This window comes from Rhinatrema bivittatum, chromosome 8, assembly GCF_901001135.1.
Source record: "Rhinatrema bivittatum chromosome 8, aRhiBiv1.1, whole genome shotgun sequence".
Classification (NCBI taxonomy): domain Eukaryota; kingdom Metazoa; phylum Chordata; class Amphibia; order Gymnophiona; family Rhinatrematidae; genus Rhinatrema; species Rhinatrema bivittatum.
Genome location: NC_042622.1, coordinates 136,221,857 through 136,249,539, shown reverse-complemented (window position 1 = coordinate 136,249,539; position 27,683 = coordinate 136,221,857). Strand labels below are relative to the sequence as shown.

Genomic DNA, 27,683 nt, shown 5'->3' with positions numbered 1-27,683 from the left:
GATGTTGTGCCTCTGGCATGTCCTCCCCTGCCAGGCCTAAGCATGCCATTAAGGCCACAGCAAAGGAGGAGGGAGGATGCACCAGTGGGAATGCAAGGCTGCCATTGTCCTCCTCCTGCTCCTGTTTGGCTGATAGGAGCCAGTGAGTGAGGGGGCAGGAAGGAGAGAGTACTGTTCACTAGCACCAATGTTTTTTTTCCAAGGTAGACAGGTGATGTTAAATACACTATTCTGCTGCTACCAATGCATTTGGACTCTGAGGTTCCCTAATATCTCACAGCAATTTGCTCAGGACTGGCCAATTTCACAGAAAGAGCCAAATTTTGCAACCCTTCCTGTGGCCACAAAATCATGGGAGTCTGGCAGCCCTGATAGACAGGGGATTGGAGATTGGTGAGCAAGTGAGAGCCAGAGCTCAAGTACAGAGAGAGCAGGAGTGGAGGGGTAGAGCTCAATTTGTATACCAGTGATGTAGGCATGGGGCAACTGTCCTCTTTATTATAGTTAGACTTGAATTATGTTAAACCCACACTTTCTAGTTGCTGCACTAAGTACTCTACCGGGGTCTGGTAACATCACAAAGCTGTTTAGATATTGCTCTTGGACACAATTTGGTGCCAAAACAAAACTCCTCATCCTGTTGCTAGTTTCTCTAGCATTTTGGACATGATGTATTTTCTGTGTTTGTTTAGCTACCTCTGACATTTTTGCTTCATTAGAATGGTGACACTCAGCCTGGAAACTAAAGATGTAATATACAACAGTATATTTAACACTGGTTCTTGTCAGGTAAACTAAGCAATAAATGGACTTCAAAACCACCACTAAAAATGTAAATACTGTTTTCAGCTTCCTTCCACTGTATCTTGTTGACAAAGTGAAACCTGGTTTATCTATATAGTTTCTTTCTAGATGTCAGTGTGATTGAGAGAAAATCAGTTCACTGTTAAACAGCTCTAGCATACTTCTTTGGGATGCTACAATGTGGAACACTTTTGCCACTTGTCAACATCAATCACCAGCAGTGCTAGCTTATGAATCAGAAACCATCAAGTCTTATTACCGCCACCCCCCACTTCTCCAAAACAAAAAAATATATTTTACATCAAGCAAGAACAGAATGATTGGGAAACAGACATACTGAAGAAGGGTAGCAAACTTTATTATAGACTTTCCTTCAAATGGGTTAGGAAGGCATATAATCACAGTCCCCAACTGCAGTGCAGCAGTTATAACTATACAGTCCCACCAAGCTAGTATCTCTCTCCCATGTTAACTGTTCAACCATTAACTTGATACCAACCCAGGCTGAAAAAGAAAAGACAAAAATCCAACTGCTTGAATGTTAGCTTCCTCTACACATTATTATCTGGCATATTTAGCAGCAAGTTAAAAATTGTTTTATTTGGTATTTACTTTTTAATTTCTAAAAAGGGAAGAAAATGAACAAAATCTTTCATGACCAAAAAAGAAAAAAAAATTATATATATAAAACTGCAAAAACATCTTAAATGCAATTTTTTTCCCCCAGAAATCTTAAACCCTCTTGCATTCAGCTTGGCAATGCGGAAAGAGACTATGGTGGTTGGAAGGATAACCAACCAGGCGAGATCAGTCTGGAAAAACCGATTTCGAGGCTTTGTTTTCATTTGGCTTTGGGAGCTGCGTCAAGTGGTTTTCCAATGTCTTTCCCCCGTAGTTTAAGGCCTGGAAAGAGAAAAACCAATAGCAGAAGTTGAAAGAAAAAAAAAAAAAAAAGTCTCCCTTTATGCCTTGCTATTACTGAGTGGACCATAATTAGGAGCAGAATATGTTAAGGCACCTTGCTAGCTCACAGATATACAAGGATGGCCAGAAATTTTTATCTTACAATATTCTGGAACTTGTAAGTCCGCCACTGTGATAACAGGATTAGAAACCAAGAATAATGAAAAAACATATGTAGCAATGCTGATAAGGAGAGTCATCTGGTCACTACAGTACCAGAAAATTTAAGAGAATTCAATGAGCAGTTACAATTCTTAACAAATAAGGGTGATCTTAACATGTATTTCATTCTTGAGGCAATATTAGAAGAAACTTACAAGAGGCCTTCAAACACTATTTAAATTTAGATAGATAGTCACCTACCTAGAACTAGTGATATAAATTTATAATAGTAGAACAGTTAAGTAAATCAGGGTGCTGGTCCTCATCAGTATCCCATACAAAGCAGAAACTGAACAGTGGTTGCAAACAAGGACACACACACACCTTTTCTATTGGTGAACATAAAAGGTGGTATATACTTTTTATGCTAGAAGTGCAAAGTCTCATAATAGGCCTTTTCTCTTTCCTCTCCCAAATCCTTGCAAGTACCTAGTCTGAGTAATCAAATACTGATGCATTAACAGCGGTATTCTAATGTACAGCCCTTCCTGCCTCCCACAGTGAGCCAAGAGCGAATGGAAGGAAAGCAGGAGGCGATGCTTTGTATGCGTGTGAGGGACTGGCTACAATTTCCATAGCTCAAAGGCTTCTCAAATCACCAACCCCTCTAATATGTGAGGAAATACAGGAATGACTTCCTGTTCAGTAGTAACATTACAGGGCTTGAAAAAAGAAACAAACAAAAAAAAAAAGCCACCCTTTCCACTCTGGCTACTTTCAGTTGCTGTGACAGAGCATCATGGGAATCTGCTCCACCCTCCACTGTGCCTCATCATCATCCCATAATCCAGGTAGAAAAATTGTCAGTCAAGTTGCCTAAAAATGTGTGTCTGACCAAGCAGAGCCATTGCTTTGGACCCAGAAAAGCTGCTGCAGCTGGAATCACTATGGTAGACCAAAGTCAAGAAAAAGCCTGTATAGTAAAACCTGGGACTGAAAGCCCAAAGAGAGGGTGGTTGAAGAAATAAAAAAACACAAACAAAAAAACCACGCACCACACCCCCCCCCCCCACAAAAAAAAAAAAAAAAGAGCAAACAAGTTACAAGGAAAATGTATTTCAACACTGGTCCCTAAAAACTTTGGCTGGTGCCCAAGTTTAATTTTTTTCACACCCTTGGGTTGGGGCAGATTTTCTTTTAAACACCTTTTAATGGAATGCCTCAGCTTCTTCCCTAATGGGCCAAGGAATAACGAAGCCTCACTTGGAAGAGACATTTTAGTCCAGTACTAGTGTCAAACCCATGTTCTTCATTGTTAGATGTTTCTTCTTTCCATCCTGTTCCTTGCTATAAAATATCAAAATTATACACAAAGTCCAACTCACCAATGGCTCTTTCAATCTTGCCCATCACCTGGTTGCTGGGGATGGCCTTTCCAGATTCATAATCAGCAATAACTTGAGGCTTCTCATTGATTTTCTAAAGAGAAGATGTGCTTTAAACACATCAATTCACACACAGTAAATGCTCAGCATGGCATAGAGTCAAACACGTAAGCCATAAAATGTACCACATGGGAGTCTACACATCAAATCACAAAGCTGAAACGCACAAGGAAGAGACAAACATTTTCAAATATCATAGTTATTAACTATCCATAATTAGCATATGACAACAGAAGACTTCCCCTCCTGACCAAGCAGATACCAAACCATGAACCAGGCTAACACAGGCAGAGCCATCACTATGAGAAACAAATGGAGAAGAGAGCAGTAACAGTAACTACAATGAAATAGCAAAGCCAGTCATGCTCTACCAATGATTGCCATCAGTAATTAGTATTCACAGTGTAGCATTAGCTGTATAAAACTAATATTAAAGTGCACAACCCTTGTCAGATCAGAGTAAAGTTAGTAGAGGTGGCATACACTTTACTGGAAATTCATGTTTGGGGTAGAAAGGAGTAAGCCCCAGGACTTAGGACGAAAATCATATCCGAGTGATATGTATAGACTGAATTGTATGCTATGCAGCTCTCACATGAGCCAGAGAGTGTCTTGTTAGCTATAGTCTGTGCTCTAAAAATCGCCTCCCTACTAGATCACAACTACAGCTCCACCTGAAAGTCCCACTGGACTACATATACTCAGTAACCTACAACATAAGATACTGTCTGTCCAAGGCCAGTCTTACTCCATCACTTTGACAAAGGTTAGTCAGCACTATAAGTAGTAGAGGGGACAGTTTCAGAGAGACTTCCAACTGTGTTAAAACAAAACCTCTCACTCAGGACTTACTGTGGCCAAGTCTTTCTGTGTCAGTCCTTTGCTCTGCCGGCCCTGCTGGATCACTTTGCCCACTTCGAGGGGCACTCTGTCATGGTGGAGCTCCTCAGTTTCTCGATCCAGCTTGGCTGTGTTCTTTGTGACTGTGTGCTGTTTGTTCTGACCTGCAGACCCTAACATTCAAAAACAGGGAAACATATTTGACACAAGAGGCGCTTATGGCAGTTTTAATGTTCTGAAGAAGTTCTTAGCTTGCTGCTAAAAGTGGAAAAGAGCAGAAAGGAAAAAAAAAAAAAAAAAAAAAGTCACAGCAAAGCAAAGCTCAGCAGACTTCCCAATCTCTAGCGGAACCTGTCTCACCTCCTCCCTGCTGTCCGGCACTACCATCCTCTGCCACCCACCCCTCACCTCAGCTACATTGCTCTGTTAAACAGCCATTATTTTCTGTTCTCATGGTAAGTTACAAGAACCATAAAATGCTGCTGGAACAGGAAATTTAGAATAATGCTGCTGATATAATTAGGGTTACCAACTTTCAACAGTAAAATTTCCAAACACTTTGAGAAACCATTTGATATCTTCGCTAATAAGGGTTTACACACGTGACTTATTGCCACTTCAGCATTAGAAAGGATATTATAATCAGATAAGTCTGCCCAGTTTATTTCCAGCTACAATGCCAGAGATTTCAGCTGATCTTGGACTTTCCCCGTCACTGCAATTAATGATCCTCTATTTGCCTGTGCTTTCTTGCCTCTGTCTCCTCCAACCACCTCTCCTGTCAAGAATGTTTCTCCTAGGTCTACCCTTTATATGCTTCCTTTAGCAGACTCAGCTAAAGATGTTGCCTGAATATACAAGTTACATACTGCATTACAATGGTGGTGGTTTTCAAAGCTGTAAATTAAGATTATGGGCAGGTGGGAGATGACAAAACTAGAGAACACAAGTGAGCACAACAATATACATATAACAGTGAGAGATGTCAACTGTTATTAAAAAAAAAAAAAAAAAGGAGAAATCCACAAGCATCACAAAGGAGCGAATACTGCTCTCCAAATGTAGTAGTTAGGTCACCAAGGAGATGCAGGAATATATAGTCAGTCCCAAACTTCAAAATTTTTCAAATGCACAAATATTTTATTCATCAAATCGGCAACTCCATTGCTCAAAAGACACAAGAGTTTTTCAACACACACAGGGGGACCCCTGTGTTGAAAAACTCGGAGTTGCCGATTTGATGAATAAAATATTTGTGCATTTGAAACATTTTGAAGTTTGGGACTGACTTTATATTCCTGCATCTCCTTGGTGACTTCATTAAAAAAAAAAAACCAAAAAAAAAAAACCACACCACACATTTTTATTGCACAAATTCATAAAATCGGAGAAATGCAAGATACAAGCATTCTTTTGAATTATTTAAACATTAAACTGCATATATACAGTACCATATGAAATTTTAACAATATAAAAAACACACTAAAACCCAATCTCAAGCACCCTGCATACATTCATACCCATCCACATTCAAACTCAAACTAAAATTAAGACTGTCAAATGAGAAAGCCTCCAAAAAAGGGGGTTAGGTCTCATACATTACAAACTTGTAATTTTTATGCAAATTATCAACACATTTCCCCAATTATAGTTGTCCTGTCCCCCAATATTTTACTGAATCTAGCCCAGTTTTGTACAGATTGTCAGTGAATTTCTCCAATTGTACTATTCCCCAATGTTTCACTAGCTTCCAATGAGTTTCTTCAATTTTAACTAAATAAATCTGACAAGGGGCCTTTGTTTCGCCTGACCGGCTTCCTCAGGGGGTAGTCTATAAATAAACAAACAATCACAATTAACCCAAAGTATTCTTTATCATAACTAATATCACCTAAACCTGTATATAAAAGCAACCAAATACCTCAAAGCATAACAAACTGAGCCCGCACAAAGATAAAACGTCTAAACATTTTTTACTTCACTTAATGAACATACTGATTCCATCATTACATCTCATCTATGAAAAAAATAAACAAAACATACAATATATTAAAAAAATTTCCAACAAAAAAACAAAACAACACTAGAGGAGAGCAATAGATTCATAGCTACAGGTAAGGAGGAAACTTAATTTTATAATCTAGAAAGAGGCTTAAAATTCATCCTAATCCAAAACTACTTCAGCTTCAATACAGACAGCTACCTACAGATCATGGGAACTGTTAGGAGCACCAGGATAACAGCACAATATGCAAGTTTTTTAAGGGCAGAATTTAAAGAGATTTCTGAATGGATGCACAGACCTTTCCAAGATTACTAGAACACTGCCAGCATTTATGATTTGGACACATGGAGAACAGAGTCTTAAAAACACTTTAAACATTAATGCATTCCATCCTTCAGATGAAGGGGGGGAAAAAAAAAAAAAAAAAAAAAAAGAAGGATACACCATAGACAATTAGCTTTGTGTGGACAATACAGACTCAAACAATGGACCTAAACAAGTGCCTGTTGGTTTTACTTTGAAGTGTTTATGCTGTGATCCAAAAAACAGGGATATAAGTTGGTATTGTGAATAGTAAAACTTTTTGAATATGAAGGCCAGGGTGAAAACTGGAAAGGGCAATTGATTTTCTTTATACAGATAATACCCCTAAAATCATCTTTAAAACATACTGCATCTTAACTAACAGCCCCAAAGAAATTCTACTGCAATACAAAAGAAAAAACAGTAGTCTTGCTCTTTTATGGGTTCAATATTTTCTTAACAGTCAAATTAGGGAAATATTGCTCTTCTCTACAATATCAAATATGGCGTGCTGCAAGGCTCTGCACTTTCACCACTTTCTTCCATCTTTACTTGAAACCTTGAACTGATCTTATAAATAAGCTTGGATTCCAATATGGTTTTAAATTTTGGTAAAGGTATATTTATTCCCATTTACCAAAATGTATTGTGGGGGGAGGGGGGGTTGGATGGACAGACATCTAAGATGGCACTGGGAGGGTGACATGCTTCCCCTTGGCTCCAAAAACCAAGTGGGTTTTGTGATTACTATCCTCGGAGAATACCTATTACAGGTAAGCAACTGCTTTCTCCAAGGTCAGGTAGGATGGTAGTCCTCACACATGGGCGATTCCCAAGATATAGGCCATCCAAGCAGGATAAAGCGAGAGAAACTGCACAGTGCTGAAAGCACCATCTTTCTTCCTTTTGCCTATGAGGCAGCAGACCCACAAAGGGGGCTAGGCAGGAAAAAGGATTTGGGTTCTACAAAGAGAAAAGCCATAGAAAAAAAACTGAAAACCCCAATGCATAGCAGAGGTGCCTACGGCAGGGGAATGATGTGAATGCCAACAAGAAACATACGTCCTGTCACGGAAAATATTACAAGCAGGGTTTTGGATCAGTAAACCCTGACAGTAGGTCTAGCCTCCTGGATATTGGGGGGGGGGGGGGGGGGGGGGGAAAGAGTCTAGATTTGTAAACAAGAGAAGAACTCTTGGACGAAGACCACATAGTTGCCTTCGGTATTACAAGGCAACAACAAAAAAAAACCCCTGAAAAACAAAAAAAAAACCCAACACACAAAACCACACACTGGGGCCCAAGCGCGCTCCAGAAAGAAACTATGTATGGTCCACTGGCATCCGAAAGATAGAATGCATCTATAGAAGTGCGCACCATGTCTGGCTGTTAGGCAGTTATCCATCAAAATAGAGCCCTCAGCCTGCTTGTAACAGCTGAAAGTGAACACAAATCCCCCAGGGAAGAAATCCAGAAACGCAGCACCCCGGCTTCTTGTCTCTTGGTGGAATAAGTGCAAACCCCTGTAGAAAAGGATTTCTTCACTAGCCTGGAAACCCTAAGGGTACCAGGGCAAGGTCAGTGTGATCCCGGAACAGACTGCCCACCAACCTGGCTGAGGTATTAATACTTCAGTGATAATTACATATATTTCCTCCAAGAAAGCATGCAGTCTAGTAAATGGAACAACCATTGCATGACAAATGACTATCTGCAGACAGGGTTATCCCTAAAGTGGGGAAGTATAGCTTGCAAACCACTGCAACCAAAGAGTAGCATTTGTTGCTGGGTCCCACATTCCCCGATTCCCTCAGCCATGGATATGGAGATTGGCAAGTATACCTTTCAACCTATTAGATGGTCTAGAACCCTCTTCACTGGAGGTGGGGGCCCTGCAGGTGAGAATGCCTGGCAATAGTGGACCTCCATGAAAAATGCCCATTCAGCTTAGCATATTTCAAAGGCATCTCCTGGATGGGAGAAACTCCTAATTGTCACTGGGGAGCTTCCCCAAAGGAGACTCCTAGTACAACAGGGAAACAATCTGGAATGGCTCCCTCGCGAAACACACCTGCTGTGCCTTAGGACGACCTAAGGAGAGTGTTACCACCCGACCAGCTCTCGGCACGAGGAACAGAGAGCAGCTGCCAATCAGAAGCAGCAACATTCCTTCTCTGGGAAACTGAGAATGAGGGACACAGACTGTAAGGATAGACATCCAGGCAGAACCCATAAGGGTCACCCTGGAAACCTAGTTATATCTCCCCTTCCTGAAGGGACATGAAAGCAACAGAAATCAGGGCTTCCCGATCCCGAAAAACATTCCAACTCTCCTGGTACAAGTTGGGTTACAGTCACTGATCGCAGAGGCTCAGAAGGGACCAAATCTGCCACTTGCAGCCACCCCTGGGGTAGGCCACCACAGTAAGCAATGGAGGGACTCCAGCAAAAATGGCCCAGACCTGGCCTACAAGGAGATGCACTGATTTAAAAGAATAGAGGTCCAGTTTGGCAATAAACCTGCAAGGGATGGAGCCCTAGGGGCTTCCCCACAAAAGGGGATTTCTAACACGGGAGAGGCTGAAAGTCATAGTCCTCTGAGAAAGGGGAAGACTCCTGACATTATGTTCCTTGTATCCACTCCCATAAGGGTTAGACTAGGAACACAATCTTAAGTCAGTCCTGTGGTTGCGGCACACAGCCAGTTGTGCTCGCCATGAGGGAAAAACAAAATACACGCACACAGTAGAACAGTACCCTCCACTGTAAAAGCACAGTGACCAGTATTCCTAGTGGTATCCCATCCTACAGATGGCGGCACACCTACAAACCCACTCACAGTGCCTACGAGTAGAATCCTATGGCACAGCACCACCTGTTAAGAGTCTGTGGCTATGCGCTGCCATAAAGCAATCAGTGCGTGATCCTTCTTCACCAGTGCTCCCTAGCACCTTATGGTGCAGAACAGATGAGGAGGCCGATACCTTGACACGATGGCAGAACCCTGGCATGGCTTTGTACTTTCCAGACAGAGAATGCTGCCTATCAGTGCCTGAGGTGCTTGGAGTAGTATGACCCCTGCTGTACCCAACCACACATGCTGCACTCCACTATCGCACTAACTCCCAATGGAGTCAATAGTAACAGTGTTGATGGCGTTCCCAGTACCACTGGTGCTCTGATTATGGTGAGGTGGTGGTGGCTGGCCTATGGCGCTGCCCCCATGGTACCCCCAGTACCTGATAACGCTCCAAGAGGCTGAACACTGCCCTTGAAATTGCATCAGGAATGGCTCACTGCCGTTTCCCCTCATGGAACGGCAGCAGAGAAGTCCATGGCGACCAACTATGCCCATGATGCTTTGCGGTAGTGTCCTGCAGCATCTGACCGGAGTCCACTGGTGTCCACCATGATGATAGCACCCATGGAACCCACAGTGCTCTCCAACGATGGATTGTATCAATGGCACCAAACAATGCTGCACCCAGGGCTTAGATTGCTCTTCATCATGTCTCGATCAGTTAGATGGTATATAGCGCCATTTTCTCAGTGCCCCAGGCATTGATAACCTGGCGGCACAGATAGAGACTCCGGTGCCTGAAGGCATCAATGGATCTAGCAAGAATAAGTCTTTATCAGGTGCCAGGTATATGTTATATAATGAGAGTCTATTATTGATTTCACCGGATGGTATTGGTTATTTTGGTTTCTGTGAAACTAATGATTTGTGTGTGTGTCATGTACATGTTAAAATTACATTTATTTATTTTTAACTTTTATATACACCGACATTCTTGCATTAAATGCAAATCATGCCGGTTTACAGTGAAACAGAAAAAGCAGGAAAAAATTCCTGTGTCGAATACAATGAAACAGCTTAGTTAACAAAGGAAACATAAAAATAAATTTTTACCATATACACAAAAGGTTTGCATGAAGGGGTGCACAAAGGGGAGAGCCCCTTTGGCGCGCAACGCCTGGTGTTGAGGCTATCTTAACTGTCCGAGGTTAGTGACGTCATGGGGGGGGGGGGGGGGGGGGCGCGGGTCTAATGATCGCAGCACTTACATTGCTGCTTCTTTCCAGTTCCAGGTGAAGATCAAGCTGTTTCCTTCACTTCCCCTCCCATGACTGTGGGGTGAGAAGTGCTGCAGGGTGCCCCTTGATGTTATCTGGCTTCCCACACGCGACGCCTGGTGTTGAGGCTGTCTTAACTGTCCGATGTTGTTATTATTATGTTTTTATTACGTATGTTTATGATGTATATCACCTAGGCCTATTTGTGTTAGGCGCTTAATAAATTTTAAAAAATTAAAAAAAAAAAAAAATGGAGGTACCAAAGATGCCAGGGGCGCTTGCAGACAGAGGCTCTCATTGGTACCCAGAGGAACAGATGACTGCCAGTGCCATTTCCCCTTGGCTCAACTATATGTCCAAGGGCATTGATGCTGCGAGCTCAATGGTGTCCCTTGCCAGCAGCTATGGCAGACAATAGCCTCAACAACCTTAGTGCTCATAAGCACTGATGGTGCACAAAGCCAGGCGGGGCCTCAGATGCCCCCCCCCCGATCCCAGCAGCTCAGGGCCTCCAGGATCAATCAGCATCCATGGTGCCCGACAGCCATAGGCCAATGATGGGTCAAGCATGATGCCCCTCAGTGACCTGTCTGGACACCGCAGAGGAGCCTCAAGGGCACTGGACTATTGCGCCCAGATGCCTCTGTGCTCCAGGGTGCTTTGAGTAGATTTGACCCTGGCAGAACATTATCAAGTTCTTTCAAGGCCAAAACCCCTGTCACTCGAAGGTTTCAGTGGCACTAGAGGGATCCCAGGAGCCCTAGCAGTCGATTACCTCGAGGGCAATCACGGCACTCAATGGCGATCCCAGTGCTTCATTGATGGTGATAGACCAACATCAAGAGCGGCAACAAATGGCATCACTGGCCAATACACCCGATGGCCTCCATAGTGGCCCTGGCATAGAGGCTGCTCTGCACTGCTATGACCTCGAGGGCAGCTCTGATGATGTCAAGGTGACCATGGCACTCGATGGCAGTCCTGGTCCCTGACACTAGAGGTCGGTGCTGCTACTCTGCTACAAAAAGGTCCAAGGTGTTTGATGACTCCAGTGCATAGAGACTATGGCGCTCACAGATGCCTATGGCACAGAAGACCCTTATGAAAGAGGGCAGTCATGCATCACACATCGGCACCTCTATGGCATCAAGGGTGACCTTGGCACTCAATGGCTGACATGGTTCCCGACATGATCCTGATTGACATGTCAGATTGGTGCACTGGTCACTGATGTGCACGGCACCGAAAGTACAGCAGAAAGCTGCTTGCCCAGGTTCCTGCTCACCCTCTTGCAAGGAGATTGCATTGCCATCACAGGCAAGCAGGATGGGAGGCTGTGTCATCTAGAGCTCCTGCCCATAGAAACTAGTTACTTTGAATGTGGAGAGGATGAATTACCCCCCCCCCCCCCCCACCAGGAATGGCATGGTCCTTGATCTCTTCAATATCAAAACCTCCATCAATGCCAATCGATCAGTGAAACGACATGGAATTCCTGCCTGGGAAGAACTCAAGACGAGTCCCTAGGCTCAGCAGCCTACACAGACTACATTATGTCAATCCTGCTAGCACCTGGGGGGAAAAAAAAAAGGTACAAAAACAGAGCAAAGAAAGGGCAAAAATCTAAACTGCAGGTGCAGTATTTTCTTTAAGAGATAGTATTGATTCTACCAGGCTGCACAGTGACTAAGGCCTGCCACGTGGCTGGCAGACAGTGGAAAGAAGAGGAAAAATAAAAAATAAACTACCATTAGGAAAGGTAATTAAAAACAGCTGCAGCTCTATTTAAAAAACAAAAAAAAAACCAACCTGAGGAGAGAGCAAAGCTGAATACCATGACACACGGCTTCTGCAGCCACGCAGTTCAGCCTTGGGGGGGGGGGGGGGGGGGGGGGGGAAGATTGTGTGACTGACTGTCTAGGGGGCAGGGTGATAACTAGAACTGCACATGCTCAGTAGGGCATGTCAAAATTCTAGGATCTTTGATCTCAATGTTCCAGACTAGGCTCCATCTGATGTCACCCATTTGTAAGAACTACCACCCTGCTTGTCCTCTGAGAACAGTCACAACATTACATGTACGTATAGCCTGTTTTATAATAAGTTTCCAGAAATCATCTACAGTACCAAAGCAATGCAGAGACTTTCTAGGCACAAAACCCAATATGGAGGAGGGCAAAGCTTACCTATCACCACCAACCCAAGAATGCTCATGGAGAAGCATACGAGTAGTTCAAAGCATCACAGCAAGACGGTACATGAAAATCCTGGGACACATGGCTTCAAAAATTTAAGTTACGCCTCTAGCAAGACTGAACCTGAGGTACTTAAACCATTGAGACCAGAAAAAGCAGCATCCTCTCCACCACAAAATTCTGATTACAATTGGATATTGGCAAATCAATGCGATGGTGGAAAAACCCAAAAATATTTGCAATATGGTTAACACATACAAACCGCCTCAGGTGAAAATCTTGACAACCGATGCTTCAAATCGCAGTTGGGAAGCTCATATTGGATAGTTATGTACATGACAGGAAGTATCTTTGCACATAAACATCGGAGATTAAGGTCTTACAACTACAAATGGATGAAGATTTTCCAAATGGTGTCACAGAAAAGGCGAGGATCCCTTCAAATGTCAAGTGCCAATACTACTAAATTACTTGATGTGTCTGGTAAACACTGGGTTAAAGTCTAATTCAGTATGAGTAACTCAGTGCTATTGCTGTTTATGACCAAAAAAGTGGACATCCAATGTACCAACACCCCATCATAGTGAAGTTTATGAAAGGCCTATATAATTTACAGCCTATTAGACCACCTCCACCGCAATGAGATCTTAGCTTGGTACTACATCAATTGATGCTACCCCTTTATGAACCCATGGCATCAACGAACTTAAAGTTACCTGGAAGACTCTTAGTAGCTATAACTTCAGCACAAAGGGTAAGCAAACTTCAAGCCCTAGCAACCTATCAACCAGAGACTCAATTTAAAAATTGTGTAGTATTACGAATTAACACCAAGTTCCTACCAAAAATAGTCTCCAGTTTAAACCAATCCTTTACATTGCCTACATACTTTCCAAACCATAGTCATCCAAACAACAAAGTCTGGCATGTGCTTGTCTACCTAGGCAGAACTAAATTATGAAACTCACAGCTCTTCATATCTTTTGACCAGAGCAAAAAGAGGCTTCTGTTACTAAGCAACCCTTTTAAAATGGCTCACAAGCTGCATACATGTCTGATTGTAAACACTGTCATACTCCGCAGCCAATAACAGCACATCAACTAAGAGCTGTCTCCTCTACATTGGCTCAGCTCAACTTGTCATCAATGCAAGACACCTGTAAGGCAGCAACATTGTCACCCATAAACATTCACAATGCACTACCTGTTTACACCAGGAGTCATGGTCTAATGTTAAGTTTGAACAACGTGTGCTAACATTTTACAGCTTCCTGAATTTACAAAAAAAAAAAAAAAAAAGTGTGTGTATGGGGGTGTGGAGGAAGAGAAGACCAAACTAAAAAAAAAGTTTACTAAATGCTACTCTAAGCTGGGGAGTCCCATCTTGTGTGGCAGTATGTGATACTTATCCACAGAGAAAGCAAAAGTTGTTTAACATAACAGGTGTCCGCCATGGACAGCAGAACATACAGCCACACATTTCCTACATCAAAAATATTCTAAGGATTGGATTGATGTGTGCAAAATGTTTTGATCGAGCACATTTTTGTTTCATTACCATAAAAGTACTTTTTGCATCAAAGCCCATCAATTTTATGCACATAGCAACACAATCCTTAAGAGAGAACACTGAAGCACCAGGCACACAAACATACATACTTGCATATTCTCTCATATACTTATATGCTCAAACACATTTTCCTCATTCACTTCCCAGACTCTCATGCACTCACTCAATTCTCCTCCTCTTACACAAACCTCAGTAACTGCAAACTCTTCACTGCCAAACACTGAGAAATAACACAAACCCCTCAAGACAAACAGCAGCAGCATTATCTATGACATGGCAGCAATGCAAATAATATACCATGCCCTAAAACACTAATGCACCACCTACTGGAGTTAACAGAACAAAGCCCTACAGAAGAACTACATGCCAGCAGAAATACTGTATCTCAGTTACACATGCCAAACAGACCCTTATCTACCGGTAATACAGAATAAAGGACTACAGAAACATGCAGACAAAAATAAAATGGAAAGCCCAAGGAACCAGACTCTGAACAGTGGAATATTGAAGAAAAAATATAAATATGTAATACACATTCCCAAAGATAACATGAAAATCACTAAGAATTCAAAACAATTTTTTACTTTTGTTTGATCTTATTTTTCTAATTGGCTGGTCCCAGGCTTTTTTTCTTCCACCTGTTTTCTTCCCTTCCTCCCTCCAGCCACACCACCTCTCAAACCCCACCTACACACACATATACACAGAACTTGAACTTTGTCTTCAGCCATCAGCGGGATGGGGTTTGCCAGTGGCCTCTGCACCTTCTCTCCCCCTCTTCAGCCGCTATGGGACAGGCTGCACGGTGGCCTGCCGAGTTGTGGGGCCCTATTGCCATGGGACTGATCTTGCGCTAAGAGCTGCGAGACTGGCTCCACAGCAGTAGGAGGTGACGTTGGGATAAACATGACTCCTGCTGTCCAGGAGGAGCTGTAGGGAGGTATGATGCCATTGATTGGATCAGCAGAGATTTGATTTATCCCTACCTGATCTCATCTATGCATGGGCGCTAAAAGCTGTGTGCAGCCACGCATGCAGCTTAGAAGGAACAGTGTCTAACTCCAAGCTTAAAAAACAGACTGAGGAAGATTGCACAGCAACTCTAGCTCGGAAAGTCCCACACAATGCCCAGAAAAGAAATCCAGATGTTTCTAATCTAGAGGAGAAATGTCATTTGGTGCTGTTTCGGTCCATCATCCATTTTGTGTGGCGGTATGTTCTGCTGTCCATGGAGAACACCTGTTACAGTAAGCAACTTCACTTTTTCCAGATGTGTCTAACTTAAAGACTTGGATGGGGATTTCTTTTTGCATTATCCCTAAAAATGTCTAAGTAGAATTTTCAGTACTAGATATCTTCTTTAAAGCTGAAGAATTGAGTTTTATTTTGGACAACAGGATTTTAACCAACTTTATACCAAACTCCTGGAGACACAGATGCCTAAGGCAGCATAGCAATTACTTAAGGACTGAAGTAAAATGATTTATCCCATATGGAGTTATTGGTATATTTAGTGATTTATTCTTCCGGGACTCCCTCCTTTAATTATTGAGAGCTAGTTAGAGTGTAAGCAGTTTATATGTTTTATGATATGTTCTAAGTACAGTTCTGCTTGTATAATGTAGTTTGAAATATGATAGTGTTATAATTGTTTAATTTGTATTTGGTTGATAGTTAAACCCCCCCCCCCAAAAAAAAAAAAAAAAAAACCACAAAAGCATTATACCATACCAAAAAAAAAAAAAAAAAAATCATAGAAACTATATTTATCTGTTGCTATAGTATTCCACATTTACAGAATTTTAGCATGCAATTTGTTAATACCCTTACAGTAACATGACCCCAAAGCTAGAAAATCAAGACAAAAAAAAAAAAAAAAGAGCACTACTACTGGTGGAAAAAAATCACACAAAAATATTCTCTGCTCCTCCAGTTCTAGTTCTCTCTGCAACTTTTTTTTCCCCTTTAGATTAAGTAAGCAACAAGCTTCATGTTTGTGTGCCATACTACACAGCACATACCACACAAGCCGATAATTTCTCTTGTGGGGTAGACTTTCAACATAAGAGATCACATCACATTCATGCTCCTCTTAATGTAGTACTGATTAATTTCTGACCCATTTCCCTCTTCATGCTTTCGACACTGATTAAAGAATAAACCTTCACAGATATAAGACATCAAAGAAGAGCAAGGCAACTCCCATGGGAGTATTTTTCCAGGCCGAACCACTCCATCAATGATTTTACAATCAAGATACTTTACAGTTCTTGCACCCCCCACCCCACTGCACTACAATCTGTAATCTACTTGTATATTTAGTTTTCATCTATAGCTCATTATGCACACGCAAGATAAAGGGAGCAGAGTTATTGATAGCTAGTCATAAATGAAGTTAGTCAGTCCAATTTAAAAAAAAAAAAAGTCTCCACTTTTTATTTCTATATAGTAAGACAAAACTATCCAAATGCACAACTTCTGTATCTGAGGGCTCTCAGAGACTTAACACTAAATCACTTAAGACTAGAAAGGACTAGCATGATTAGAAATACTGTATGTATATGTAGGCAGTTGTCTAACAGGACACTAACCCCACTGCTTCCACTCCACCTACATTTTTTAGACGTTTCTATGTCCTCTCCTCTTCTTTGTGCAGATATGATTGCCTAGGAATCAGAATAGAAAAAAATTGTGAGTAAAAAATGGAATAAATCCATAGAACGTAAGTCTAAAGGGATGCAATACCATGAAAATAAATCTAATTTAAGACTTCAAGGATTCTAAAGAATTACTCCAAAACAAAAAAACAATTGTCAAAACCATGCATTTCTTGTGTGTTCCTTGAACAAAAAATATGGCATGAACTTTTTATAGCTGTAAATTTGCAACTTTTTATTTTTAGATATTTTAACATTTTTCGGCATACTTTCCATTAAGCATTGAAGAAATGCAGAGTTATATAATCATGACTCATTTTGGCAAATCTCACTAGCAATGCAGTGACTGGTAATTTACCAGAGACAAAACCCATAATAAGCAGTACAGCAGACAATACATCAAGAGTCAACACCTAAGATGGAAGATTATAAAAACAAAAAAAACCCCACACAAACCAGTAAGGTCTCTAGTTAACTTTAAATATGAATTTCCTAGCGTGTAGCAGATGGACTCCGGACCAATAGGTATAGTGTACTCCTGATAGCAGTTGGAGACTGAGTCAGATTTCAGTCTGACGTCAGCACTACATATACCCGTACAGAAGGCTCTGTTCCTCAGTTTTTTCCGTCTCCATTGCAGTTCGGGACTTCACACATGAAAGAGAAAAAAAAGAGAAAAAGAGAGAATCTTACCTACAGACTAGCCCCGCTCTCCTGCGGTGATACCTAAGGGTCCCTCCCCCATTCAAGAATTCCTGAGGTAAGCCTCGGTCCCGGTGTGGACTTAGCCCCCTGTGAAGGGAGCTGCTGAGAGGCAGCCTCGGTCCGATCGCCGCCTCGGCGTGGAGTTAGCCCCCTGAAAAGGGAGCAGCTGAGAGGCAGCGGGTGTAAGACAGAGCGCGGCAGTGAAGGTATTCCCCTCTCCCCTCCCCCCGCAGCCGGAGACCGCCCGGCAAGAGACCGGGAAGCGCTGCGACAACGTAAGGTAGAAAACTTCTCTAAGTCTTTGGTCTCCGAGGCTCGGATAACCGCAAAGATCATCCCTCCAGCGTCTGTCTAAATCGGGTTGAGCAGCCCCGTCTGGGCTAGACCCCGATCCAGCTCAAGGGTCCTCCCATGTGGAGACCCTCCGGGGGGGGGGGGGGGGGGGGGGGGTGGTAGGCCGCCATCTTGCCCGTGTGGTTGCCGGCGCCATTTCCCCCCCCTTAGTCGCCACTTGTCCTCACAACTGAGCCATGCGCACAACAGCGAGCCGGGCGCATAAAATACTTGTGCGCACAGCGACACACAAAAAGGGTGCCGAGCGCACAACTAGGCCCGTGAGTACAGCCACGCGCGCTTCTTTCGTTCCTAGGCGCACCCGGAACATATAACCAGGCCTCCCAGCGAGCACATCTGTAAAGGATACACGTGCAAATCATGGCACTGCCGTCCAAGACAGCTAAAGGCCCAGTCCTTTGCCCGGCATGCCACCTGAGAGCGGCTCAGCCCGAGGTGACCTCAGCCCTGTGCCTGTAGTGTGAAGAAGTTCGGGGGGGGGGGGGGGGGGGGGGGGGGGAGGGGAGGAGAGAGTCGAGACAAGGTCCCCCTCAGCCTGTAGAGGACTCCGGATCTACCAGCGAGACTACCCCAGGCCTCTCTATTCCCGACTCGGCCCTCCCACAGGGGAACGCCGCCAGACCAAAGGCGGTCCCAGGCAACTTCACCTGGGCGGGATTCTTCGTGGAACTACAATTCTACATTCACGCACAGACAGGACCACCAGCGGCACAACCACAACCCCTGCCAATGGCCCAGAACCTCCCAGCCTCCACCAGATGAGCTGCCCCTGGACAAATACCTCCCCCCCTTAGGGGACACAGATGATTCAGAGGAGGAACCAGAACCCCTGGAAGAAGGGGGAACTCCCTCCAGGAACGGAACCGCATCGCACAATGACGCGCTTCTTCCCAAAAGAAGAATTATCAGATCTCGTAGGCACGAGTCTAAAGGCATTCGCCATTCCGGATACATGCAACACAACAGAGTCCAAGGCGAGCCCCTTCCTGGCCGGCCTCCACCAAACCTCACGCCATTTCCCTACGCTAAAGACTGTACAACAACTGATCGACCTGGAATGGGACACCCCAGAGGCCACCTTCAAAGGGAGGGGGGGGGGAAGGGGGTGTCGAGCCCTAGATGCTCTCTACCCCTTGGACCCCGCGACGAAAGAACTCCTGAGGTTTCCCCAAGGTAGACGCCACCACAAAGTGCACCATCATATCAGTTGAGTGTGGAGCTTCCCTCAAGGATGACAATGACAGACAGTAGGAATCCATCCTCAAGCAGTCTTACGATGTATCAGCTGTGACCCTACAGATCACTGCTTGCTGCGCTGTGGTATCATGCGCCTGCCTGGCAATGGCCAGGGACACAACTACGCCAATCGAGGCATCAGACCCGGCAATATCATTTCTCACGGATGCGACCTCAGCCAGGAGACATCTCTGGCTCTGAAGCTGGTCAGCCGACACGTCCTTTAAGACGAGGCTCATGAGAATGCCCTTTAGAGGATCACTCCTCTTCGGAAGCGACCTGGACAAACTAGCCGACAAATGGGGCGAGTCCCCAGTACCCCATCTACCGGAGGACAGGAGCAAGAGGAACCAAACGCCCCTCTCCCCGGGCACCCAAGGGCAAAGAATCCCAGCGTTATAGACCACACAAACACACTTACCAAGCCCCCCGGCCCCCCGGCAAGGGGCAGTCCTTTCGAACAGGCACAACAAAAGAGGAGCCGGCTCAGGACCAGGCTCCAGCTGCAACACGCAATGAGAATCAGCACACCCATCTACAGGAAAAGATCATAGGGGGCAGGCTTGCCCTTTTCTACCAAAGATGGGTCGAGATAGCGTTGGACAATTGGATCCTATCCATCATCTGAGAGGGATACTACCTGGACTTCCACAGCATCCCTCCGGACAAGTTTGTGATTTCTCCGTGCCACGACCCTTCCAAGAGGAAGGCAGTGGAAACCACACTATCAAAGCTACTCGCCCTAAAGGCAACAACACCGGTGTCTCTGCACCAACAAAATTCGGGGCACTACTCTATCTCTTCATTGTGCCCAAGAAAGAGGGAACATTCCAGCCCATACTGGACCTCAAGACCGTCAATCGCTACCTGAAGGTACCCCGCTTCCGCATGGAAACCCTGCGTGCGGTCATAAGGGCGGTACAACTGGGAGAATTCCTGACCTCCTGGATCTGTCAGAAGCCTACCTCCACATACCGATCCATTGCATCCACCAGCGTTTCCTACGCTTCGCGATATTGGGCCATCACTACTAGTTCCAGGCCCTACCGTTCGGGCTGGTTACAGCTCCCCAAACTTTCACCAAGATCATGGTGGTATTAGCGGCAGCACTGAGGAAAGAGGGAATCCTCGTACATCCATACCTGGACGATTGGCTGATCAGACCAAAGTCGCCAGAGGAAAGCCAGCAAGCAACCACCAAAGTCAAGGAACTACTGCAGAACCTCGGGTGGGTCATCAACACACCCAAGAGCCACCTGCAGTCCTCCCAATGCCTGGAATACCTAGGAGTCCGGTTCGACACCAAAGGGAGCAAAGTCACCCTTCCCCCTACAAGGAGAAGGAGATTGATGGAACAACTACGAGCATTGTTGAATTCCACTCTCCCCATGGCATGGGACTATCTTCAAGTCCTCGGATACATGGCATCAACCATAAAACTCGTCCTGTGGGCAAGGGCCCACATGCGGCCCCCTACAACATTCCCTACTATCTCAATGGAACCAGATGTTTCAAAACTACTCCGCCCCCCTCCGGCGAAGGTTCGGAACCAACTACGATGGTGGCTACAAAATGACCACCTGAGCGAGAGAACAAGCCTATCCCCATTGGAATGGACCTTGCTCACCACGAATGCAAGCCTGCGGGGTTGGGAGCCCACTGCCAGGAGCTAACAGCTCAAGGGAATGGGACGAAGAAGAGTCGGCATGGAACATAAACCGACTGGAAGCCCGAGCAGTCAGACTAGCCTGCCTAAGGGGCAAATCAGTCAGTCAGAATCATGTCGGACAATGCCACAACAGTGGCCTACATCAGCCGCCAGGGGGGAACCAGGAGCCAGCAGGTGTCCCTGGAAATAGAACCCCTAATGACATGGGCAGAATCAAACCTACAAAGAATATCAGCCGCCCACATCGCGGAAAAAGACAACGTCACTGCAGACTACCTCAGCAGAGAGAGTCTGGATCCAGGGGAATGGACACTGTTGACAGCCTTCCAGTGGATAGTAAACCACTGGGGAACACCAGCCATGGATCTTCTGGCAAACAGGTATAAACACCCGGGTTCCCAAGTTCTTCAGCCGAAGACGGGAACCGCTGTCCTAGGGAATAGATGCCTCGTCCAGACCTGGCCTCAGAAGGACCTACTGTACGCACCTTCCCTCCATGGCCACTACTGGGCGGAATCATCCGCAAGATAGAACACCACAGAGTGCTGGTAACTTAGTGGCCCCCGTACTGGCCAAGAAGGCCGTGGTATGTGGACATGTGAAGACTTCTGGCGGGAAACCCTCTACACATACCGCCACACCAGCAAGGACCGATCTTCCACGAAGACCCAACGAGATTCTCGCTTACGGTCTGGCCATTGAGAGGTCTCACCTGAAAAAGAGTGGATACTCAGGACCAGTGATAGACACACTGCTCCAAGCGCACAAGTTCTCCACCTCCTTAACATATATACGAGTATGGAGAATATTCGAAGCCTGGTGCGAGAACCGAGACATCCTTCCACGGACAGTCAAAATCCCCATGATCCTGGAATTTCTGTAGGACGGCGTGAACAAAGGGTTGTCTCTCAATTCCATCAAGGTACAACTAGCTGCTCTGGCCAGCTTCATACCCAGGGTGGATGGCAGCAGCCTAGCAGCCCACCCAGATGTCTCCCGCTTCTTAAAAGGGGTCAAGCAAATCCGACCACCTCTAAAGTGGCCGATACCCCTATGGAATCTCAATCTAGTGTTAGACTGCCTAGCGGGATCCTCGTTCAGACCAACTCGCGCTCCTGACCTTGAAGACTGCATTCCTCGTGGCAATCTGCTCAGCCCACCGAATCTCCGAACTTCAAGCACTATACCCTCCTTCCTGCCAAAGGTGGTTTCTCACTTCCATCTAAACCAAACCATCTTGCTGCCATCTCCAGACGAGCAGAAGGACTCTGAAGACTCTCGCCTCCTTCACCACCTGAACGTCTGCAGATTCCTAATCTGATATCTGGAAAGATCAGAACCTGTACGAAAGACGGACCATCTGTTCATTCTCCACAGTGGGAAGAAGCAAGGTGAAGCGGCCTTGTGGGCAACCATTGCTCGCTGAATCAAAGAAATAATCAAGGCGGCCTACATAGAGGCAGGCAAGCCCCCACCTCTACAAGTCAAGGATCATTCCACAAGGGCCCAGGCAGTGTCCTGGGCAGAAACTAAGATGCTGTCACCCACAGAGATCTGTCGGGCAGCAACATGGTCCTTCATCCACACCTTTGAGATTCTATCGTCTGGATGTTCAAGCCAAGGAGGACACAGCATTCACAAAGGCAGTACTAAATGGGCCACGGGCAGCCTCCCGCCCGGTTCAGGAGTAGCTTTTGTACATCCATTGGTCCCGAGTCCATCTGCTACACGCTAGGAAATGGAGAAATTACTTACCTGATAATTTCATTTTCCTTAGTGTAGACAGATGAATTCAGCACCCTGCCCATGGCTGCCTCCCAATCAAGAAGCCCCGGGGGAACCTCCCCCCCCCCCCCCCCCCACCGAGTGCAACACAAGCACGGGTAAGCCAACCCTTATTTTTAGTTCAGACACCCATATTACTATGTGTTGGCAATTCTCTGTTGAATGCCCTAGCAGTCTCCAGCTAGAAACCTCATCATCCAATCCAAGTAATCAAGTTTCAAGTTAACCAAATTAATCAAAATTATCCAAACACACATATATCCATAATTGCTTTTCGAGGCGAAAACTGAGGAACAGAGCCTCATGCACGGGTATATGTAGTGCCGACGTCAGATTCAAATCTGACTCCGTCTCCAACTGCAATCAGGAGCACACTATACCCATTGGTCCTGAGTCCATCTGCCTGCACTAAGGAAAATGAAAATTATCAGGTAAGTAATTTCTCCAGCTTCCTCCCTTGATCTCAAATCTTAACTTCTCTATAGCTAATATATTATGTATTTGCACACACAAACATTCCAGGTAGGAGGCAGATTTCCAGAAAATGATTATGGCGAGTTGGGCAGCTAGTAACACCTGCCTGACCAAAGGCCTAAATTTCACAGGTATCAAGCCTGCCCAACAGTGGCTGAATACTGTATGCGTGGGAGAATCACAAATGTCAGCAATTTCCTGCATAACTGAAGACCAAAACTGCCTCCCAACCCGAAACTCCCACCACACATGTAATATGTTCCAATCTCACCACAACCCTGCCAGCAATTAGGTTGGCCTCTATGAAGGATTTTTTTTTGTTTTTTTTTTAAATAAAAAAAAATAATAATAATAAAAATTATTATACAGAGAATATCACAACAGTTAACTCAGTCCTAAAATATATGGACAGATGAAAGGCAGAAGCCTGGATAGTTTTGCAAGCTTTGGGGTCCAACACCATATTCAGATCAGTATTCCAAGTATCAAGGAGGGCTGGGGAGGGTCGCCACATCAAACTTAGCAACCAGTATACCTCAGACTATGGTAATACATTTAGAAACACCATCAGGATCAGCCAAATGACAACTTCATGCCATGAAGAGAGCAGAATGATTTAGTCAAGTCAAACCCTCATAGTCCTCCTCATCTGCAGGTAATTAATACGCACATACGTTAGACGAAGAATATGAACTTAGTCCTAACTGTTGAGAAGCCATAAAGTAGTCATCCCTCAAGTTTGCAATTAAAGCATAGTCCTTAGTCTCTCCAGTCAAAGAAAAAGAAAAAAAAAGTACACAGAGAGAACAAGATTGCCATATATATGGTCTATAGGGAAGACAGCTTCTCAGTCTCTACCCAAGTATTTGAGAACCTGAACATAAGAAACTGCCATGCTGGGTCAGACCAAGGGTCCATCAAGCCCAGCATCCTGTTTCCAACAGAGGCCAAAACCAGGCCACAAGAACCTGGCAATTACCCAAACACTAAGAAGATCCCATGCTACTGATGCTATTCCCTAAGTAAACTTAATTAATAGCAGTTAATGGACTTCTCCAAGAACTTATCCAAACCTTTTTTGAACCCAGCTACACTAAACTGCACTAACCACATCCTCTGGCAACAAATTCGAAAAGCTTTATTGTGCATTGAGTGAAAATTTTTTTTCTCCATTTAGTCTTAAATGTGCTACTTGCTAACTTCATGGAATGCCCCCTAGTCCTATTATTCAAAAGTGTAAATAATCGATTCACATCTACTCGTTCAAGACCTCTCATGATCTTAAAGACCTCTATCATATCCCCCCCTCAGCTGTCTCTTCTCTAAGCTGAACAAAAAAAAACTAAAAGCTTGGCTCTTCACACAAGCATACTCATGATCTCAATTACACTACACTGCATCCTATTATACAGCATCCTATACCAACCCGACTCCCTGCCCTCACATTAACTGACGCCCCCCTTCACTTACCCCATCACCCACCACACAGCAGTGCTATTCACGGAGAATACTAAACCTCCCACAAATATGACCTCCCTCTCCATACCCGAATTTATCCTACTGATAACCCTCGGCATACAACCCCAGGCTATTATCAGTAGGATATAATCCTTGACATACAAGCCTGGTGTATAAACCTGTGTATATATTCCCTCTGTTATATAATCACTGTATAAAAAAAAATCCAATGTATATTGAAACTAAACACTTGAACTAACCCCTTTCACCCTCTTAGTAACCAATTAAATATGGCCCTTAGCGACCTTGGGCAGGTCATTTTACCCTCCATCGCCTCAGGTATAAAAATTATATTGTAAGCCCACTAGGATAGGGAAATACCTACAGTATCTGAATGTAAACCGATGTGATATCTCTGATCGAATGTCGGTATATAAAAGTTATACATAAATAAAAATAAATACCCTGCCCCGTCTCCCCTCACCAGCTATTTCCCTCAAATAATTTGAGAATGTCAATGTGGAACCTATCTGGCCCCTGATATATACCTCCCAGTAGTGCCATGACCACATTTTTGTATCTCAAGCAAAGATATGGATACTGCCAAGTATTCCCTCTGTTCTTCAGAGATCCGAGGCAAGTACAGTTAAGTCAGAAAATCTTTAATTCTACCTGCATCTCTGTATAATGTAGAATAGTACTTCACAAAACAAGCTTTCTAGATCACTGTAGTTAGAAGTAATGACTCCTGTAGAATTCTTGAATGATAGTAAGGATTTATCAGCTTTTTTTCTTCACCAATCTAGCTAATAGTGCACCAGGTTTGTCACCATGTTCATAAAATTTCAATCTGGTATATTTCAGAACTTTTCTGAGATTCCCAATTTTCAAAGCCTGCAGCTCTCCTTTTTGCCTCTTGCTTCTTTAGATTGACTCAGGACCAATGGGTATAGTGTGCTCCTGACAGCAGCTGGAGACAGTCAGATTTCAATCTGACATCAGCGCTACATATACCCCTGCAGGAAGCTCTGCTCTTCAGTATTCTCCTCGAAAAGCAATTGTGGATATGTGTGTGTGTGTTTGAATAACTTTGTTAACGTGAATTTTAGCTGGAGACTGCCAGTGCACTCAACCGAGAAACGCCTGGTAAGTATGGTGTCCTAACTAGGGTTAAAGCGTGGCTTACCCGTGCTTGTCTTGCTCATTGTCACCCGAGGTTTCCGTATTCTGAGGCTGCCGTGGGCGGGATACTGAGTCCATCTATCTACACTAAGGAAAACAAAAATTATCAGGTAAGTAATTTCTCCATTTCCTAGCGTGTAGCAGATGGGACTCAGGACCAATGAGATATACAAAAGCTACTCCCGAACTGGGTGGGAGGCTGCCTGTGGCCCACTTAGTACTGCCCTTGCAAATGCTGTGTCCTCCCGGGCCTGAACATCCAGGCGGTAGAACCTCGAGAAGGTATGTATGGAGGACCATGTCGCCACTCTACAGATCTCTGCGGGTGACAGCATCTTGGTTTCTGCCCAGGACACTGCCTGGGCTCTGGTGGAATGGGTCTTGACTTGTAGAGGTGGGGGCTTTCCTGCCTCTACGCAGGATGCCTTGATTACTTCTTTGATCTAACGGGCTATGGTTGCCAGCGAGGCCGCTTCCCCTGGTTTCTTCCTGCTGTGAAGGTGGTCAGTCTTTCGTATGGATTCCGATCTTTCCAGGTATCGGACTAGGAGTTTGCCAACGTTAAGGTGGCAAAGAAGGCGCGAGTCTTAGAGTCCTTCTGCTCGTCTGGAGATGGCAGCGAGATGGTTTGGCTTAGATGGAAAGGAGAAACCACCTTTGGAAGGAAGGAGGGGACAGAGCCTAGCTGTATGGTTCCCGGTGTGAATCTGAGGAACGGTTCCCGACAGGATAGTGCTTGAACTTCAGAGATGCGACGGGCTGAACATATTGCCACTAGGAATGCAGTCTTCAAGGTCAGGAGCCGTAGTGACAGACCGCGTGAAGGTCTAAAAGAAGCTCCCACTAGGAAGTCTAGTACTAGATTGAGATTCCATAGGGGTACTGGCCACTTTAAATGGTGGTTGGATTTGCTTGACCAGTCTCAGGAAGCGAGAAACGTCTGGATGGGAAGATAGACTGACGCCGTCCACTTTGGCTCTGAAGCAGGCCAGCGCGGCCAGTTGAACCTTGATGGAGTTGAGAGACAACCTCTTCAAGCCATCCTGCAGGAATTCCAGGATCATGGGAATTTTGACTGTCCGTGGAAGGTTGTCACGGTCTTCACACCAGGCTTCGAATATTCTCCATATTCGTAAATAAGTTAAAGATGTGGAAAATTTGCGTGCTCGGAACAAGGTGTCAATCACTACCCCCGAGTATCCGCTCTTCTTCAGGCGAGTCCTCTCAACAGCCAGACTGTAAGCGAGAATAGAGTTGGGTCTTTGTGGAGGATCAGTCCTTGCTGGAGCAGGTCCCTGTGTGGAGGTAGACACCGAGGGTTCCCCATCAGAAGTCTTCACATGTCTGCATACCAGGGCCATAGTACTAACCTCCTGTGGTGTTCTCTTGCGGATGATCCCGCCCAATAGTGGCCATGGAGGAAAAGCATGCACAGCAGGTCGATTCCCTGGGATTGTGGTTCTCATCTGCGGCTGAAGAACTTGGGGACTTGGGCGTTGGTCCGGGTTGCCAAAAGATCCATGGCTGGAGTTCCCCAGCGGTCTTATTAACTGGAAGGCTGTGGTTGATAGCCTCCACTCCCCTGGGTCTAGACTTTCCCTGCTGAGGTAATCCGCAGCGACATTGTCTTTTCCCACAATGTGGGCGGCTGAGATCCCTTGTAGGTTTGCTTCCGCCCACGCCATTAGGGGGTCTATTTCCAGGGACACCTGTTGGCTTTTGGTTCTTCCCTGTCTATTGATGTAGGCCACTGTTGTGGTGTTGTCCGACATGACTGACTGATTCGCCCCAGAGTCTGTGACTGAATTGTAGGCAGGCTAGTCTCACTGCCTGGGCTTTCAGATAGTTCATGTTCCATC

General features: G+C 44.8%; 1 protein-coding gene across 1 annotated transcript in view; it reads right to left on the bottom strand.

The window, feature by feature from the left end:
• Positions 1–1,138: 1,138 nt before the first annotated feature.
• The window catches only part of EDF1 (endothelial differentiation related factor 1), a 41,563-nt gene continuing 15,018 nt past the window's right edge, over positions 1,139–27,683 (bottom strand). The window contains exons 2-5 of the mRNA XM_029611977.1: positions 16,919–16,970; positions 4,167–4,327; positions 3,255–3,348; positions 1,139–1,707 (exon numbers count right to left, since the gene is read on the bottom strand). Coding sequence (XP_029467837.1) covers positions 1,646–1,707; positions 3,255–3,348; positions 4,167–4,327; positions 16,919–16,970 — 369 coding nt within the window. The 3' untranslated portion in view covers positions 1,139–1,645. The remainder of the gene's footprint in view (positions 1,708–3,254; positions 3,349–4,166; positions 4,328–16,918; positions 16,971–27,683) is intronic.